General features: G+C 49.6%; 1 protein-coding gene across 3 annotated transcripts in view; it reads right to left on the bottom strand.

Moving 5' to 3' along the window:
* WWC1 (WW and C2 domain containing 1) overlaps nt 1-13,569 on the bottom strand; it is a 151,244-nt gene extending 137,675 nt beyond the window's left edge. For 2 of the 3 annotated variants that reach the window (XR_009007190.1, XM_007171387.2), the window contains exon 1: nt 12,877-13,569. Coding sequence is in view for 1 of the 3 variants with exons in the window: in XM_007171387.2 (XP_007171449.2) it covers nt 12,877-12,995 (119 nt within the window). In the remaining 2 variants the exon portion in view is untranslated. Of the gene's footprint in view, nt 1-9,030; nt 9,145-12,876 lie in introns of those variants that run through there. The other variant, XM_057541178.1, reaches the window with a different exon arrangement.
* Nucleotides 13,570-19,784: the final 6,215 nt, after the last annotated feature.

The raw sequence follows: 19,784 nt of genomic DNA, 5'->3' as shown, positions 1-19,784 counted from the left end.
ATGCCAAAGTAACAAGAGATGGGGCTACCTTGAGCACAACAGTCTACAAGGAGGGTGAAACAAAGATGTTGATCACCACCAGGACAGGGGAATGTGGTCTAGGAAAGTGATCCTTGGAGGAATTTTGAAAAACTGACTCTACTCAGAAAAAGAGCTCACTCACCCTGCTCACTGAGAGAGGGACATCTCCGAAAACAGGAGCAGAGCAAACAGAAAGGTCTAGCTATCCAGACAGACCCTGAGCAACTGAGCGCAGTTGCTACTCAAGGAATCACAGTAGTGAAAGGAGCTATGGTCTGAATTACCAGAACAAATTCAGTATTGCTGCTGTCCTTGACAGCCTAGCCTGGCCTGGCCTTCAGGGTGCATTGTGGCGGCAGAGAAAGTGGCATCCCAGTTCTGCCACATATTAGCTGTGCCATCACTGGCAAGTTCTCAACTGCCTGAGCCTCAGTTTCCCCAGCAGCAGAATGGAGATGGTAACGGTTCTCACCTCGCAGGGTTGCTAGGAGAATTAAATTGGAAAATGCACTCAAAGCACTCAGCTCAGATCTTTGCACTATCTAGAGTCTCAGTAAGTGTTGGCTATGATGAGCTCTTATCCACCGGCCACGATCTACACGGTGACAACATCTGCATTCCCCACTCCCTTGGAGTCTCGAGGACTCAGACGTGTGCATGAAATCCAGACCGAGATCTGCTGGGGACAGACAGCAGCTGCCCACCCCCCAGGCCTACAACTCCAAAATAGCTTAGACCAATTTATTTAAAAGCATTACTCCTGCAATGCGAGTTGAAAGATTTTCACATTAAGGCAAAGATGAGCCCAAATCAATTTGATACTTAACGCATCAGGAAAGAAATAGCAAGATAGATCTAGAAGAGGGGAAATTACCAAACTGCAAGGTGCCTGACATCCCTCAAATTATCTCCTTCTCCCCCCCACCCATAGGTATTTTTTAATACTTCCTGAATCATCTTCATTCAGTTTTCCATGTGGAACTGTGTAACTCTTAAATTTTAAAGCCCTTTACAAGGTACTTTCGCATAATCTCATTCAAACTCTACAAGCATTTTGAGGAAAGGAGGTATTTACCTACAGCCGTGGTTCTCCAATGTGGCTGTATTCCAGAGTCAACTGGGGAGATTCTAGAAATCCCATGCCCAGGCCATACCCCAGACCAATGAAACCAGATTCTCTGGGAGTTGGGCAGGCATGGGTATTTTTAGCACTCCCCCTCTGCTGAGTCCGATGTGCAACTGAACTTGAGAATCACTGACTGATCCTATTGTCCCCGAGATCCAGACACAGACTCCTATACTCCATTGTGGAAAGGAGACCAAGGGTCATTATTCCCCCATCATAGAGCAATGAAGACTAGGGCTCAGCAAGGCCAAGGGACTTGCTGCTACGAGGAAGGGCCAGAAACAGAATCCCAAACTCCCAACTGGGGAGCAGCCATTTCCTGGCTTGGTGCAGTCCTACTGTGTGCCAGCCACTGAGCTGCCTATTAACAAGAATGGAGAGGATGTTGGTAGTCACGCTGTCCTACTACAGCATAAGGTTTCATGGAGCCCAGGTGAGGGAGATGGGGAAGGCCTTTTTACACTTCACTTGTGAGCTGAATCTTGATGCAAAGATATTAAGTGATTGTGAGGCCTGGTGAAAGAAGTGCGGAGGTCCCGCTTGGACAATAAGGGTTTGGGGATTGATCATAAAATGTTCTCAAGCTGATGAAGACCATTTCAACGGGCTGCATCGACCTGTGCTTGGAAGGCTCTTCAAACCTGGCCAGTTTTTGCCTGCGACCACTCACAAAATACCTTACGTCATTCTAGCTGCAAACATTTGGCCAGTAGTTCTCAGACTTGAGGGGGCAGCAGAGTCACCTGAGATGCTCCTTAAAAGACAGCTCTCAAGGCTCCACCCCCCAGAGTGTCTGATTAGTAGGTCTGAGGTGGGACAGGAGAGTCTGCAGGTCTAACAACTTCCCAGGTGAAGCTGATGTCCTGGTTTGGGACCACATTTTGAGAACCACTCAGGCCTGGCGACCAGTTAGGAGGCTGAAGAAACACCCAGGGTCCTCCACCTGCGGCCAGGAAATATTTGTTCTATATCAGCAGTGGAAATAAACCACTCAGGCTGGTTTGAAATTTTTTGAGCTATTAAGATACCGCTTAATAGTCCCGTCTAGCAAAAGTCTTTGTTGTCTGGGAAGATGTGTATCTGCTTAAGTATGATCCATTTTTCCAGAGAAATGAGAAGAAAGAGGTTTATGTCCAAAAAAATTCTGGTGCTCAAAATATATGAACTGAGCAGAAACTACAGAACTATAGATGAAGCTATCAAGGAGGCCTTAATCTCTGTCGTTAGAACTGTCCAGACAGCGGAACTTAAATATAATGAGAGACCTCGAATTTCATTCTGGCTTACGAGGTAGCTTCTAATTTATTCCCATTTTGCCAGTGAAGAAACTGAGGCTCAGGAGGCTTTAAGTAGCTTAAACAAGGTCAGAGAACTAGCCAGTGACAAGGCTGAGGATGTACATTCCAAGTCATGGTCAAGGGGAAAAGGCCTCCCTAGAGGGCTGTTGTGAGGATTCTGAGAGGAGGGCCTTGCCTCTTCGCCACACCTCGCCTGCACTTCCTAGACTTGAAGTAAGACTGGGTTAGGGGTGAAGGAGCCCAGCACCCCTTCCTCTGAAGAGCGGGCTCGGCACAGGTCTCCTGGCTCAGCATCAGGGAGAAACAGGGAAGACCCGTGCCCTCTGTTCCTCTCTGTGACCATGGATGCATAACTCCACACATTCTAATGTAAAGAGAATTTCCTTCTGGCTTCTGGGATCTGCTCAGACCTCCTGCTTCCCCGTCCTTTATTTCACAATGCGGGAGCAAACCCGACTGGATTTTGCCACCAGTCAGGCTCTGGGTCAGCAAAAGAACTAGAACAAAATTGCTCATAGCAATCACGGCGAGGCAGTTAAACAGTGCTTGCTCCTAAAGTCACTTCCTTTAGCTTGCTTAGCATAAGAGGGAGGGCCAAGTTACCTCACCTGCCTTCTTCAGTTCCCTGTCTGTAAAACAGCCATGAGAGGGTTCCCCCCGACTCCCCTACCCCACCCTAACCCCCAATCCTCCCAGGTTACTGCGAGGATTCAATAAATCAACTGTTAGCGGTCTGCAAAGCAACAGGGCACAAACCAGCAGCATCACGCGCTGGAAACACCAACTTCCAGCCCCACGGCAGCCCTACTGACACAAACTGGGTGTGTGGGTGGGAGTGAGCAGGTGGGACCGGGCTTAACAAATCCTCCACGTGATTCTGGCGCTTCCCCAAGCTTGACAATCACTGCTCTAGAATGTAAGCTCCATGAGGACAGGATTTTTGATGGCTTAATCACTTCCAAATCCCCAGTGCTGGAACAATGCCTGGCATATTACAGACACTCTATTCATTTACGGGCAGTCAATAAATATTTCTAAGTTGAGTCCAGATGAAAGAGGAAAGGAAATAAACCAAGGTTCAGAGAACCTGACATTTCTATTTGCACAGTTTGATGACTGTCTCTCACTAATTTGTAGTAAATGTTATGAGTTGGAGACTGTCTTATGTCACCCTTGCATTCCCAGCACTTAGCCCGGTGCCCAGCTCATCCTAACAGGCTCTGAGTAACACCCTAGGGAAGGCGCAAAGGTCTCTCAGATCCAAAGCCCAAGTCCACACAGCAACTACCAACAGGTGTCCTAGACAGGGCCATCCCTCGAGCTTCCTAAGATGGGTCAAAGAATTCTAGCAAATACCAAGCCCCCAGTCAGAATGTAATTTATCTGTTTAACTGTTTGCCCATCTCCCTTGCCCAAGGGTACACCCCATTGTAGCAGGGACTTTGCTCTGATCTTTGGTTAGGGCAACGGAGCCTGCAGCCCAGTAGGCACTCAATAAATACCTGCTGAATGAATGGCCAACCCCTGGCTGGGTGGGACACGATAAACACCAATGCCCTTCTGCACCACCTCCACGCTAAAATCAGCAGGTTCTCAAACAGCTCTCCAACAGGGCACAGGGAAGCACGAGTGAAGGGCCAGGATATCAGAGCAGTTACCAATGAATTTCAGAGACCTCCAGTTCCCACAGCAGCCGTTTTCACTCAGCCATGACCACTGCAACTCATTATCCCTGCTTCGCACACCACCCTTGTGCCAGCTCCCTGGCAAGAGTCACTTTACTTCAGAAATTCCAAACAAGGGCTTGCCTCTGATAAGACTACTGGGAAAAGAATTTATTGGTTTATTTACACAATGAGTGCCCCAAGGTGGTTTGCAAACTCTGATGTCAACGTGGCTCAGGTGAGCCCTGCTTCAGCAGGAAAAAACTTGAGTTGGCAAGGAAGGGACAATGGTTCTTGTTTCTCTACCAAGGCAAAGAAGGGTAAACTAGCCTAACCAGTCACAGCTCCCATTTGAAAGCCTGGTGTGTACCAGGCACTGGGTAAGACCCACCATGGCTGAGGTCCTTTCATCTCCCCACAACCCTCGGTGGTAGGTAGGTCCTACGCTTACCTGTGTTTTACACAGTAAAGAAGGGACTTGTTCAAGGTGACTTTACTCTATGTAAATGACAGAGACAGGACTTGACTTGGTGGCCTCTGGAGATCATTATGAAGGCCTTATCTACTGCAGGGAACAGTGTGGTATGTCAAACCAATGTTCGGCTGAAACCACACAAACATTTTCCTCCACAGTGAGCAAGGTATATATGCTGATAGATGTGTTGTTTATTTCTCTGTAGTTACAAAGGTCCCTCTTCCTTTGCTCCCTTCCCCTCTTCCCTTCCTCTCTCCAAATTCGCTGAAAAAGACTGCAGTGGTGCAAAGAGTAAGGCTTTGAAATCAGAAGAACCTAGATTCAGATTCCAACTCTGCCCCTTTCTACCTCGATGACCTTGAGTTTGTCACTTGGCCGTTCTTAACCTCAGTTTCCTCATCTGCAAAATGCCAGAAAAATACCATGAGCAACAAACTGTGTTTGGCCCATGCCAGCTACTGGATAAAGATGACTAAATATAACTATTAGCATCATGATCACCAGAGGCCAGTTATGGTTCTGTTAGTGATACAAATGCACGTGTAAGAGATTCCTGGACTACACAACGCCATGCTCACAGAGCCCTAACTATCCAGGAAAAGCCACGACAGATGTAGGGTTGGAAGGCTGTCCCAGGGTCATCTCATCCTAGCAGCTACCTGATGCCTGGATCTTGATACTTTATCCTTCCAAGTCAGGTATCAGTCAGTGGATCCTAAGGGCATCCCAGAGACAAATCAAACAAGTAACCGCCACTGGGCGGGGAGGAAGCCAGCATGGGGACAGCCCTGCTGCCACCAAACCAAGCCTGGCAACAGCAGGCAGCCGGCTGGGGAAAGTCAGCAGCTGCCGTTGGCCTGGTGTCCTGGCTGCCGGAGAGTGATGAATGGAGCAGGAGAAGAAAAAAGCCAACAAAGGTGTCCCTAATCTTGATGCAGCTTTTTTTTTTTTTTTCCTGGCCGACCATTGAATGAGAACTTAAGCCTCGGTCCTTTTTCTTTGGCAGACATTTGAAACTGAAAGATCCCATTTCTCTCTAATGGGGAGATGTCATGGGTAGAAGCACTGAAGAGGCAATGGGGGTGGAGGTAACCCACTGCACTTGTCCTTTTCTCCCCTCCTCCCTGCTCTCTCTACTCCACTCCCTCTTCCCTGTCTAGCATCTTTATAGAATGTTCTACATTCCCCCCACACAACAACAGTGAACGCCCCCCTTTATTTTGGCAGGAGCTTTTCTGCTCAGGAGCCGGAGGCTTAATGGCCCGCTGGTGAAGGTTAAATAACAAAACGCCACTGTATCCAGTTTCTGAATGTTCTCTTCTTTTATCTCACTCTGAAACAGGGATTCAGGGCAGCCGAGAAGCTTGTCAGTAGCAGTAACTAGAGCCTTTACCTGTTCCACCTAAAGGTGTGTGGCCCGCTGGCCCCTCCGCGCTGGGAGAGGCACGGCATGCATTTTTCACCCAGACTCAGCCCCAATCCAGCCCTCAGCCCTGTCCAAGTGGAAGTACTAGGAGATGCTACCCAGGCCATTTCTCCAAGAGGAGTGGGTTTCTCTTATCCAGGGCCCCTCGCTGAGCCAGGGGCAGATCCCCGCAGCCTGGAGGCAGACGTGGCTGGAGACACTCAGCACAGACAGCTGACTGCAGTGAAGTTGGCACCCCCTGCAAATGCTGCCAAAACCTGACTGAGGCTTCCTGCATCCAGAGAGTTCTGCAGCAGCACGCCGGCCACCTTCCAACTTGCACTTATTCTAGCCTCGTCTCTCCTTGTGTGCACCTGAGCTTGGCGTTCCAACCTTCCCAGTAACCAAGGCAACCTGATTCGCTTCTCTTCAAAAGGGCAGTGTTGCAGAGCTCCCAGGGATCCCAGGGGAGCGGGGAATCAGGTCAGTTTGGCGAGGCCAAGAGCGGGAGGGGTGGTGACAGGGAGGCGCTGCCTTGGCTACTAAGTCCCTGGCCTTTGGGAGCATTTACCCGAGAGACTTGGGAACGACTTTGAACTCTCTCCACACACTGCATCCTTCAGAGTTTCTCTGCCTCCTTCTCTGTTCTTTCCCTCCCTCCCAGAGCTCTGGTTAGCTGGCTGCTCCCGGAAGGTAGACTTTGTGCCCGATAATCTCCTAAACTGCCATGTGGATCTCACTGGCTTCTCTGATTAAGCCTCCTCAGCAACATCTTTCCCGGATATCCACAGCAGGCTCGCCTCATTTTAGGAGTAAATGGTAACTTTCCAGCCCAGCTTGTCAACAGGGCATCTGGAGCCCTGAAATGGCAATAGCTAATTCGAGCGTGGATTCAGGAGTTCAACCAGCTGGGCCCCAATCCTGGGTGCATCACCTACTGGTGGTGACCTTGAGCAAATACAAATTCTTAACCGTTCTAAATTGCTGTTTCCTTATCTGAGGATGGAGAAAATAACAGTACTTACCTTACATGGTTGGCAAAAGGATTAAATGAGATCATGATATAAAACACTTGGTGCGCAGCACAGAATACATATTAGGAGACTTAGCATTTATTATTATTTTATTCATTTGTGGGTTCCAATGCCTCTTATTTCTTCCTGTTAGCTAGACTAGTGCTTTTTAACCTTATTTCTTTCTTAATGAATGAGGTAAGATATTCCCATGCATTGCAGACTCCCATGAAATATGTAGATCATAAATTCAAGCCTTGGAAGGAGAAGAAAAACCCTCTAATAATTGTAAAGGCCCAAGCTAAAGGTATTAGTGGATCATTAAAAGCAGAAGCATGGAGAATAGAGGCTTTGGGTAAATTCCCTGGCAGGCTGGTTATAATTCCCACTTAAGAAAGCTTGTCAGAATGTAAATTGGTGGAAAGTGACATTAGTCCGACAATAACCTTAAATCTATTTAAATTGATTATAAAAACAGTAATGCACTTGCAATTGCTGGTACTTTAACTGGTCAACATATAACACATTCCTATGACACGACTCAGAAATGATTGCAATGCTATGAAAGAAACTTGCTGGTCTGCATAGTCAAAAAGGATTACAAAGAATAAACTACAAGCATAAAATATTCTCAAATTATTACCATGGATGAGAAGAAACTGGGTCTGATTTTTAGGGAAAAGTTTACATAAAAGAAAGAAGAAAGGAGACCTCTACTAGAGACTCAAGGTTGACATTTGCTGTGTGACCTTGGGCAAGTCACCAGTCTCTGAGTCTGTTTCATCAGTGAAATGAGAGGGCTGGATTACATGACCAGAAAGGTCCATTCCAGCTGCAAACTGCTACAGAGCTGGATGGAGACTCAGTCTCCATTTGACTTAAGTATTTCCTAAGTACTTCCTAGTAAAAGTCAAAAGGTTTGGCATTCCCAAGTGTCTCCTGTATGTTAGGTTCTGTGCTAGCTGCCCTACGTGATTTAACTTATTTCATGCTCATAGTGGCCCTTGACAGCTTATGCGCATCACCCCATCCTAGAGAAGACAAAATCAAGGCTCAGAGAGAATATGTAACTTGCCAAGGTCACTCAGGCAGCAAGCAGCCGATCCAAGATGCCAGGATTCAAAGACTCAACCTCTTTCCATTTTCTACACCACTCGCTGGATAACCATGGCCTGGCCACACCAGAATGGCAGCAGGTTAACTGAAATCATGCCTGTCCTGGCTCCATTCCCCAAGGCCAGATTCCTTAGGCAGTGGAGCAGAGATCTTAATTCAGCAACGGATTCCATCCAGCTGAGTGGTTAGAAATTTGGGTTCTGGAGTCGGCATGCCTGGCATTCCCATCTCAGCTCCTCAGAAGCTGAGTGGCTTTCCCCAAACTTAGACCCCCTGAGCCTCGGGTTTCTCAGGCAGATAACCTATTCCCAGGGTTGTTAGGGGGATTAAAAGAAGTTACCCATGTAAAGCTCTGTCAGCAGACTACCTGAATATAGTAAATGCTCAATCATTATGTCCTACCTAGCTAAACAGGAGGGCATACAGGTAGTGATGAACAGTTTTTAAGTTAATCTCTGGCAGGGGTTATGAACCCGGGGTCTACAAACTCCCTGAAATTATGTGCCAAAAGCCGTGTTCATGCTTTTCTTCAGGAAACACCCTTAACCTTTGTCAGATTCTTATAAGGGTCTGTGACCAGAAGGAGATTAAGATCTTTTGCCTGCTGTAGACCCAACGTCGTACACTATGAATCATTCCTGAAATAACAGCGTTGGCAAAAATTCCTCCTCAAATCATGAGAGAAGTTGCTGGGTTCTCTCAACATGGCCTCCCAGACACGTGGGCCTCTAGCACTGATCACACAGCCCCAGAAACTGTGCCCACAGAGCTCTCAGGTGGTTCCTAGAAGAAGGTCAGAAGACAAACCCCCCAATGAGCAGGAATTAGGCTTCAGGAACCTTCCCCAGCAGGGCCAGTTCCAACAATCCATTCTTCCTCCGGAGAACAATCAGTGTGTTTGTTGTTGCATACCTCTAAGTTAAATATACCCGGAATGCTGGCTCTTTGCTGGAAGCTCCCAGAAGCACCCGGGGTTACTCTGCTAAAGGCACGCTGCTCCAAGGCCCGATCTGCAGCACCTGATTCCCCACAGACCTGTCACCTTCTCAGACCAGCCTTGCCTCGGGAGGAGCCCGTGGTGCCGTTGGAGCCTTTGGCCCAGTAGGCAGGGCCCGAGCTGCCCACTGGCCCCTCTCCGGTTGTTGGGACAACCGTCCTCAGGAATTTCGGCCTCCCAGTCTTCCCCTGGGTGAGAAGGGGAGAGAGTTGGCAAGGCTGCCCGCAGCTCTTCCAACCCCCTGGTGAAAGGGGAAGCTGAAAACTGGATTCCCTACCCCCAGCAGCCTCCAAGCCGGACAGCACACAAAACAGCTCAGGCCCAGAGAGAGGAATGTGCCAGGACATTCTTCAGGCTTGGTAACCCGAGACGCTATTCTGTTCTCTGCGGCTAAGAAATCACTTTTCTGACTGAAGGACCATTTGACTTACTTCTTTTAAATTCAGGGGAATGGACAGGTGTATCTCCTTGATTCAGATAAGGAAAAAAACCAAGACAAATGGGCGCGCGTGCACGCGCACACACACACACACTCAAGGAGCAGAATCTTTTTTGTTTTTTAATTTTTTTATGTGATATTTTGTTTCATAGCATTAACCAGCTGCAGAGATGTAACTGCCTTGGCAGAATTTCTCTCCCCTAACCTCACCACCCCAAAGAAGCCTGGCGCTTTTCAGCCTTGTTAAATTTTCTCCTCCTCCTTTCAGCCCCCTCACCCTCCTGCCTACTGCCCCCCCACTCCCAATTCTGCCACAGAGTCAGGAGGGATAGGCGAGGCCAAACCCGAATCAGCGAAATCCTATCTGAGAACTGGCAGGGGGCTTAGAGACCACCTCATCAACCTTCTTCTCTCACCGAAGGAGCACTTGCACCTCAGAGAGGTCAAGCGATTTGCCTGAGGCTGCACAGGTAGGACGAGAAGGCAAAACTCCCTTCTGGGGTGTGCAGGAGGGAATTCCAGGGAGTCAGAAGTGGATACCCTCTGCTCAGCTCTTTCCCCAACTTTCAAAGTTGGCTCACCACGCAGTGAGCTCAGAACCCCTCAGCGCCCCAAGCTCAGGGGCCCCACCCCGGGCCGGTGCAGGTGGGATGACCAGGAGATATCAATACAAAGATGCAGCATTCAAACCAGTGGCCTACAAGGCGGAGAGAGTGAGCAGCTCCATGAAGTGCCAATATGTTTTTAATGCCTGCCAATCTGCCTAAAAACACAGGCTGCACAGCCCTGTTGCTGGAGCCGTGGACAGGCCCCAGGAGTGAACTCAAATATAATGGCACTGTTGTTTTTCCCCTCCACTGTATTTTTAAAGGTTCCCTAGTATTGGGGGCAATAGATGTTACTAGTTTCCCCTTTATGAAAGTGCCTAAAAAAAATTCAAATGGGGTTGATTTAAAGTCACATATTAAGTAAGCAATAAAACAGGTGGATATAGCAAAAAAGGTGGTCCACATAATACTAAAATTTGGGAAATTATGCTCTAGTCAAGTCAGTGTCCCACAGAAGCTGTACTGCTTGCCCTCTTCCAAGGGTAAAAAAAAGACCGTTGTTTAAGAAGCCTTCTACAGCTGTGTTATCCTCTTAGCACCCCAGAGAAGTTCCTAGATGCATGACCTGGGACGAGTTAGCAGTGTCCTCGACATTCAACTGCTAACAGCACACTGGACTCGGTAGCTGCTGGGACCTAAAATACGGGAGGACACAGAAACTCGAACTTGTGCCTGTATTAGGAGAGGACAAGGGACTGTCCAGTTCACCAACACAGCAACAGAGTCCCTGGGGCAACTGACCCTGAGGGGGGCATGGGGAAGGAAAGTGAGTAGGACCACAAGTGTGGAGGTTAGAACTTCAGAGCCAGTAAAGGACTCGGCATAAGGCAGAGGGGTGGAAAGATCAAAACACAAGCAAATCGCACCTCCAGGCCTCAAAGTTTGTCTCACGTTTGAAAGTGGGAGTTGGGCCTTGATCTTCTATGTCCCTTCCAACTTTGAAGAGTTCCACTGTTGGGCTTCCCTGGTGGTGCAATGGTTAAGAATCTGCCTGCCAATGCAGGGGACACGGGTTCGAGCCCTGGTCGGAGAAGATTCTACATGCCACGGAGCAACTAAGCCTGTGCGCCACAACTACTGAGCCTGCGCTCTAGAGCCCACGAGCCACAAGTACTGAGCCCACGTACCACAACTACTGAAGCCCACGTGCCTAGAGCCCGTGCTCCGCAACAAGAGAAGCCACTGCGATGAGAAGCCCACACGCACCGCAACGAAGAGTAGCCCCCGCTCGCGCCAACTAGAGAAAGCCCGAGCGCGGCAACAAATACCCAACGCAGCCAAAAATAAAATAAATTAAATAAATAAATTAAAAAAAAAAGAGTTCCACTATTACTACTTCCCTTCCAAGCAAATCATTTGCCTGACAAATAGGGAAACTGAGGCTCAGAGGTAAAAGCAGCTTGCTCACGGGACGCTCTCCAGCGTTAAACATTTCTCTTCCGGATTAAATTGATGAGACATTCAGCATGGTACTGAACACAGAGGAGGCACCTAGTAAATGTTGAATGAATGAACCAAAGTGCTCACAGAAACCACGAGGAATCTCAGCTCACATTTTCTTTCTGCTTTTTCTCAACCTTCACCTCACTACACACCCCATCCTGGACTTCTGGAACCTCCATCACAACCCCACAGGATGAAGGGTCCAAACAATTCACCTCCATTGCTTTACAGGCACCTGACACCCAAGGTCACAGCGACCAGGTGAAAATTCCACATTCCTGAGGCACTTTGACCACAGAGGTGACAGCAAAGCACAACAAAGCGGTCCCAGAGGGTGGTCCTCCCCTCCCCCCAGGATATTCATGGGGAGGGGGTGCGTGTGTGCAAAGAAATGCCAAGCAGTCAAAACCAGGAGAAAGTCTGGAAGCTAAGAGCCACACCAGCCATCTCACACTCCACCTGCCTCAGCAAAAACAAATCCGGTGCTCCAGTCGGCCTGGTGCCCACCAAGGTCAGGACGCGCTGGTGCAGAGCTGAGGAGCCGCGGTCCCCAGAGGGAGGGAGGGAGGAGAAAGAGGGATGGGCAGGGCTTTGCGGAGGCCTCTCACCTCCATCTACATCCTAACAGCTTCCAAGTTGCCGTGAGATTCCTGGAGAACCGGTCTCCCCGATCAGAACTCCCCCGCTCCTTCCTTTCCTTCCCTCTCTCGGCCTCCAGGCCCCCAGACTGCTCCCGTGCTCCTCTCAGAGCCGCGGAGACACCTGTCAAAAACCACACTCCAGGCTGCCTTCCCCTGCACGCACGCAGTGTCCTTCCTCCAGCGGTCTCCCACTGAGTCCTGGGTGCCTGCCGCCCGCTCCAAACCAGCTGCTTCCCCATCCCCCCTCCTCCCCCACCCCGTGCTGGGGAAAGCCTTCCCGGGAAGCCCCAGCATCACTCGGCTAGGTTGCTCCCCCAGCCCCCGCCCGACCCAACTAAGGGGAAGCGGGGGGCGGGGGGCGGGGCTAGAGCTTAAGGTCAAAACTCCGGGCAGGTGCCGGCTGGGGCCTGAGTCCTCATCAGAGGAAGGCGGTGACGGCAGCCTGGGCCAACTCACTGGCCGTCCCCTCGTCCCGGCAGCCCACCCGGGCGGGAGCGGCGGTCTAGAAGGGGATGAAGGTGGAGCGTGTGGGGTGCGGGAAAGCGAAGAGGCTCGCCGAGCTCCTCGGCATCCCCTGCACAATCCCGGCCGGTGGCCCGTGGGGCAGGAGGGGTCCTCTCGGGGTCCTACCTGTCCCGCGGGTCGATCCAGCTGGTGGTGCGGCTCGTGTGGTCTATGTAGTAGACCTTGCCGTCGAAGTCGTGCGCCTCCTCCCAGCCGTCCGGCAGGGGCAGCTCCGGCCGGGGCATCTTCCCGAGCGCGGCCCGCGCTCCCCCATGCAGCTCCCGGCCGCCGCGGGGGCCCCCGGCTCAGCGGCTCCGGCCGGCTCTTTTCGGCTCGGGCGGCCGCCGAGGCACCATGACCGGGGGAGTGGCGCCCGCGGACTAGGGGCCCTAGTGAGGGCCGGCCGGGGTGGCGGCGCTGTCCATGCGGCCCTGCGGCCCCGGCCCGGCGCCGCCCGCTCCTCCCGCCGCCGGCCTCTCACGCTGCCATGTGCGTCCGCAGCGGCGCGGTGCGGGCCCGGGTGCGCGCCCCGCCGGCGGGGCAGAGCGAGCCGAGCGCAGCTGCCGCCTGCCCTCCTCCGCGGCGCGCGGCGCCCTGCAGCCTCCACGCCGCCGCCCGCCGCCCGCCGCCGCCGCCGCCGCCTCTTCTTCCCCCCAGCCGGGTGCTGTCCCTCCTCTCAGCTCCGCCGTTCAGCGACCGCTCGGCTTGCGACTTCTGCCTCCGCCAGGTGCGGCTCGGGCGGTGCAGGTAACCGCGCTCCCCCGGAAACGGGAGGCGGAGCACCGGGCGCCAGGGTTCCCGCGTCCCCTCCCCGCGCCCAGCGCAGCGAGGGCGGGTCCTAGGGCCCGAGACGCGCCCCCTCGTGGGACAGTCCCAACCGCCGGCTTCTCCTGCCGGAGGAATGGGAGCCCGCCCCTTACCTGGGTCCCTGACCCATACTGGCGCCCCAGGAGGCTAAAGCACGACCCGCTCTCCCTCTGCTTCCCAACGCTCCTGGCTCTCTCCACCCCGAGTGTTTAGGCTCTTGCACAGGTGGCACCAAATCTTACAACTCCTCGTTTCTCTCATGTAGAATCAGGAGTCAGGCAAGAAGTGGTTAAATGGAAACATTCTTGCAAATCGGGGAACATAAGTTTTCCAGGATCTCTGATCCCTTCCCCCAACACACACACCATCTGTCTCCCTCTTATTCTATTCTTCTCCTCAAGTTGTTTCACCCATCCCCCCACCCCTCGTATTTGCAAATGTAGCTGGCTTTTCCCCGGGACCGGGACCGTAAAATTAGGAGTGCTATCAACCCAACCCACCCGCCTCGCCCCCGGAGGACTTCCAGGGGGTGTCAGGGAAGCACTCTGTAAAAGTAATAGTAATGACATTGTTGTTGTTCATTAAATTGAATACTTAACCTGTCCCAGGCAGCTTCACCTGCGTTCTCATCTGTGATACTATTTGATATGTTATAGCTTTGGGGGAAGGGGGTTACGAAAAAGAAGAAAGCAAGCAAAGCAAAATTCCATGTTGAAAAAAAATGAGAAGAAATTTTTAAAATCAATATTGCTTGAGAAATTAAAAATTTGTAATTACTTAATTACAGTTGAGTTAAGGATCAACTGGCTGTCTATGGCTTCTGACTGTGTCTTTAACCTTTTTTTGCCCTGGATATATAGCGGGGAGCTGGACTGGAGGAATGAAGCCCAGTGTGGTATATCCTTTTGTCTGAGCCCCACAGTCTCCCAGAGGAGCCAGCATTCTGTGTTGTATGGGCCAGGGTGTGCTGAGCAAAGGGGAGAATCCCATGTTTGTGGTCTCACCTTCTTTTGATAGAGAAGGCCCACCACGGCAGCTCCTCACCTCCAAATGCCTTCTGCAAAGCCAGTTACTTCTTAAGGCCAGACTCATGGGCTCAGTATTTGGCCTTACCCTCCCTCCCTCATTCCATAGATGCCATGCACAGAAGTCCAGAAATGTGGGCCTCAGACTGGCCTCAGAATACCTAGAAGTAGGAGTTCCCCCTCCTTTTATGGGGAGATTCCCATAGCCCTCTACACTACCTCTGCTTGGGCCTCAACTTCACTATGTATAAAATCCTCGCATTAGTGATGAGGGCAATAGCTCAAAATTAAAGTCAACATGGTGCTAGGTGCTTCACACGCAGGATCTCATGTAAGTGTCACAACACCACTCTGGAATAAGGAATACTACTTATTATACCCATTTCACTGTTGAGAAAACTGAGGCTCCAAGATGCTATATTGTTGACCAGGGATACAGAGCTAATAAGTGAACCTAGGCTTGACTTCAGTACTCGTGCTCTCCACCATTAACCTATTCTTTCTTTCTTTTTTTTTAGTTACTCTGCAACTCCTGGACCTATGCATGGACTGGATCTGGAATATCATAGATGCTTATGAATGCTTGTCCCTTTTGATGCTTGCTTCGTAATTATTTGGCTGAGAAGCAAAAGCTCTGGAACCAGTCTGTGTGGGTCTTAAACCCTCCCTATTTTCTAGCTGTATGACCTTGAGTAACTTGCTTAACTGAAGTCCCAGTCTTAGGTCTGAAAGTCACCATAATAATATAGACTCTGTAGGGCTTGTTGTAAGGGCTACAGATGAGAAGTGTAGAGGGCTTGGCACTCCACAGTAAGCTGTCATCTCAGGGGCCTCCTTGTGGTACATTTGGAGCACCATGTACACCCCTGTGAAACTGATGAAGTATTTTCTGTTCCAAACACAAGCCCATGTCCTTTCCCTGCCTGAAAATTGTGTGTGGTTGTTTGTGACAATCTTCCTAATTGCTGCTTTCATTTTTTTGTCTTGTTTTGCAACCATGCCTTCCCACTGGCTGATGTTGGTTGTGAAGGGAAAACCCCTTTTAGACCACCAAATCCAACTTTCTTTTTAGCCCAGGTGCCCAAGCCCTGGCATTTCCACATGACTTGTTCCTGCACATCTTTAGACCTGGGCTGGGAAGCAGGAAATTGAGACCAGAGCAGGAGTCAACTCCTTAAAGCCTTACTCTGTTCACCTTACCTCCACCCCCCCCCCACCTCCCCATGGCAGAAGAATCCTGGGTTATCTCCCAGAAGCTGCAAGCAGGGTGAGGTAATGAAACAGATGACTGCCTGCCCCATGTGATGGTGGGTGAATCATCCCTAGGCATTCTTCGAGGCTGAGGACCAACGTGAAAGGGATTAAAGGTAAAACCGGCTCAGCCATGTGATAGGGCAAATTGGACATTATTCTACAGGTGAATGGACTGCAGGAATCTGACAAGAAGCCCAGCCTCTCCCGGCCTTCCTCCTGGGGCTGCATCTGGCTGCTCTGGAGCTGAGTAGGGGCCGAGCAGAAGTAACCACAGAACAAGCCTTTCTTCGTTTGCTTTCACAACCGGGTCGCCCACCTGAGCCTGAAACAGGTTGTCTTGTTTTTTAAAAGACACCCACTGAAATCCTTTCCCCCACCGCAGCAGCAAAGGAGAACACACACGTGTCTCAGAGAATCAGAGAAGCAGGGTAACATATTTCATGAAGATGGTAAGGAGGAGAAATTAGCTTTAAAAAAAAAAAAAGAACAGATATGCCAGCAGTACTTTCCTGTTAGCATCGACATTCTTCAAGGAAATGGAGGCTGTGGAAACCTCTGCGGAGATTTTTCTTCCGACTCCATGACTGTTCCTTCCTATATCATGCTTTGCCTCCCACGCATCCTGGAGGATGCAGTTACGTTTATGTGACTGAGCCGATAATGTCCCCTTTCTTTAGTTGTGCATTATGTGTGGTTCATAATTCGGCCCGTGAACTATTTTCTTTTTTTTTTGATAAATTTATTTATTTTATTTAATTTATTTATTTTGGCTGCGTTGGGTCTTCGTTGCTGCGCACAGACTTTCTCTAGTTGCAACGAGCGGGGGCTACTCTTCCTTGCAGTGCGCGGGCTTCTCATTGCGGTGGCTTCTCTTGTTGAGGAGCACGGGCTCTAGGCGCACGGGCTTCAGTAGTTGTGGCGCACAGGCTTCAGTAGTTGTGGCACGCGAGCTCAGTACTTGTGGCGCACAGGCTTAGTTGCTCCAGGGCATGTGGGATCTTCCCGGATCAGGGCTCGAATCCGTATCCCCTGCATTGGCAGGCGGATTCTTAACCCCTGCGCCACCAGGGAAACCCCCGTGAACTATTTTCTTTCAATGGTGGGAAACCATGTCCTAAGCCAGGGAAAATTAGGGTGCAGAAAACCTTGGTGATATGAGAGCTGAGACAGAAGAGGTGGTTTCTTATTTACCTCTGGGTCCTCAGTGTTTAATACAGAGCTTGAAAAATACATCAAAATAAGTCTAGCACAGTCAACTCATTTTACAAATCGATGGAGTTTCTATGAATAATGACTCATTGCCCTGGTTCTCATTAGTCCCATTTTACAGATGTGTAAACTGAGACTCAAGAGGCGAAGTGACTTTCCTATAGTGACATGGTAAATAATAGAGCCAAGAGTCCAACTCAGCTCCTCCCAACTGGTTTTTTGCTTCTGAATTCATGGCAGTGTAGGATCTAGAATGCCAATGAAGAAGTAACTTCAGGTTATAAACAGTCTGGTTGGAAGCAGGTGGAGGAGCAGCCAGGAGACTACTAGTCTTGAACTCCTGCTTTCAGTCAGATTGCATATCTGTTGGAGTGGTTGCAGGTGGGAGAGGGCATGCTGAGGCCATAGCTGAGTTTACAATGAAAGGGCAGAGTTGAGGTGTGGGTTCTGAATTCCAAGCTGAAGATAGACCAACCTGGTTCTCAACCTCCACCAATGCTGTCAACAAGACCCACCTGGGGCTTAGATAGCAGGGGATTTAACAGGCTGAGCTGTCTCTGTGAAGGAGCGGCACTTTTCTCCCTATGCCGCCTTTTTCTTGCTGGTCCATTCATTAACCGAACTGGATTTCTCCGGGACAGGAGGTTATCCTGGGACTGGCAGGAGAGGTTTCCACTCTCCCATCCAAGAGGCCTCTGTGTACTGGGGGCTGGGAGCTGTTGTGTCTTTCACCAACGAGGAAATGAATTATGCACTGAAGGAGGAGGTAAAGATGAAATCTCAGTTTCGAGAGTAGGGGTGTGGAGGAGAAAGAAAGGGTGTGAACAGAGGGAGGGAGTTCCTGCAAAGCACTGCTTTCCTCCACATCTACCCCAACCGCAGAAGAGGAGCCCTGGTGGGAAGCAGGGGAGGGGGTGCAAGCACAGTAAGCAGTGGGCTGGCTGAAAGAAGCCTCTCTTGGGTACTTATAGAGCTTGCATCTCCATGGTACCCAGGCACTTAAATTAAACTCCAACCCAACTGCTTAGAGACCGGTGGAATGAAATACTCTTTACCTGTCCTCTGCTCATGGTTTGATGCCTCATTCTCAGAATTTTAGATGAGCAAACTGAGTGAGTTTTATAAGATGCTATCAAGAAGGGTGTAGGTTTGGGGCTTAAACCCAGATAACTTGCCTTAACATGGGGGCTGGGTAGAGTAGTGGAAAGTACACAGGCAGAAAAAAAAAGTCCGTGTGTGAAATCGGGCTCTCCATCATGGTTGCTGTGTGACTTTGGGTATGAGACAGTACCCTTTTGAGCCTCAGTTTTCTCATCTGTGAAATGAGAGGACAATACCCACCTCACTGTCAACTTGTGACAACTAAACGAGGTGATGTACGTAAAGTGCTAGCTCAGCCCCTGAAACACAGGGGTTCTTTTAAAGGTGGTCCCTTACCTCCTTAGCTCTTTACTCATTTATTCAACAAGACTCTTGTCTGTCAACTGTACCAGACAATGGGTCAAGCCCTCGGGACACAGGGTTGTTTCTGGTCTCAGGGCAAGGACAGTTTAGTAGGGGAGATATGCAAGTCAACAAATAAATAAATATTTGCATGTTGGGATTGCTAACAAGAAGAAAACAGCATGCTATGACAAAATATCTTAGGGTGGGGACTGGCCCAGAGGAGGAGGCCCTTCTGAGAAACTGACATTTAAGCAGAAACCTGAAGTAGCCAGCAATGTGAACAGGCAAAGAACGGGCATTCTAGGCTAAGGGAACAGCAGGTAGAAAGGACCCAAAGATTTGGTGTGTTCAACACATCAAAAGAACCCTGTTTCCATTCCACTGTAAACCGTAGGAGGTTGTTTTTATGGAGTGATCCAAGCTAAGCGGTGGTGCCCTAAAACCTTGCAAGGTTCTCTGACCCCAATCACATGGCTTCCTGCACTGTCATTGACACCCTGATCTGGGCTAAACAGAGTCCCTGCTCCCCAGCCCCTGTTCCTCAGCTGCAGAAGCCTCTAAATGTCCAAGACAGCCTAGTAAAGTTTGGATACTTTACTTACTCTATCTTTAGTTTTCAGAAGGTGTTATGTGTCTCGATGTGGATTTGAGGGGGTTTATCTTCTTTGGCATTTACTTAGCTTCTTAAATCTGTTGTCTGATGATTCCTGTCAAAGTTGGGAAGTTTTCAGCCATTATTTCTGAGTCCTTTTTCAGTCTACCCTCTTTCTCCTCTCCTCCTGGGATTCTCATCTTTACAGTCCTTCAGGTCCCTGGGGCTCTTGTTAATTTTTTAATTTTTTCAGCCTATGTTCTCTCTGTTGTTCAGATTAGCTCGTTTCTATTGTTCTGTCTTCTAGCTCACAGTTCTTTCCTCTGTCCCTTCCATTCTGCTCTTGAACCCATCCACTGAGCTTTTCATTTCAGTTGTTATGTTTTGTTTTTAGTTCAGATGTTTCCATTTGGTTCTCCTTTATGTCATTGATTTCTTTGCTAAGATTTTCTGTTTCCATGCTGAGGCTTTCTGTTTCTCCATTTTTGTCAAGTGTGTTGATAAATGCTCATTGAAGCATTTTTATCATGGCTCCTCTAAAATCTTTGTTAGATAATTCTAAATCTCTTTTTTTGTTGTTGGGAAGGCATCTATTGACTATCTTTTTTCACTCAGTTTGAGATCTTCCTGGTTCTTGGTATGATGAATGATTTTTGACTGAAACCAGGACATTTTTATATGTTCTGAAACTCTGGATCTTA

The sequence above is a fragment of the Balaenoptera acutorostrata genome, chromosome 2, assembly GCF_949987535.1.
Source record: "Balaenoptera acutorostrata chromosome 2, mBalAcu1.1, whole genome shotgun sequence".
In the NCBI taxonomy this organism is placed as follows: domain Eukaryota; kingdom Metazoa; phylum Chordata; class Mammalia; order Artiodactyla; family Balaenopteridae; genus Balaenoptera; species Balaenoptera acutorostrata.
Note: the sequence above shows the minus strand (reverse complement) of the source record. Positions and strands in the feature narration are given on the sequence as shown.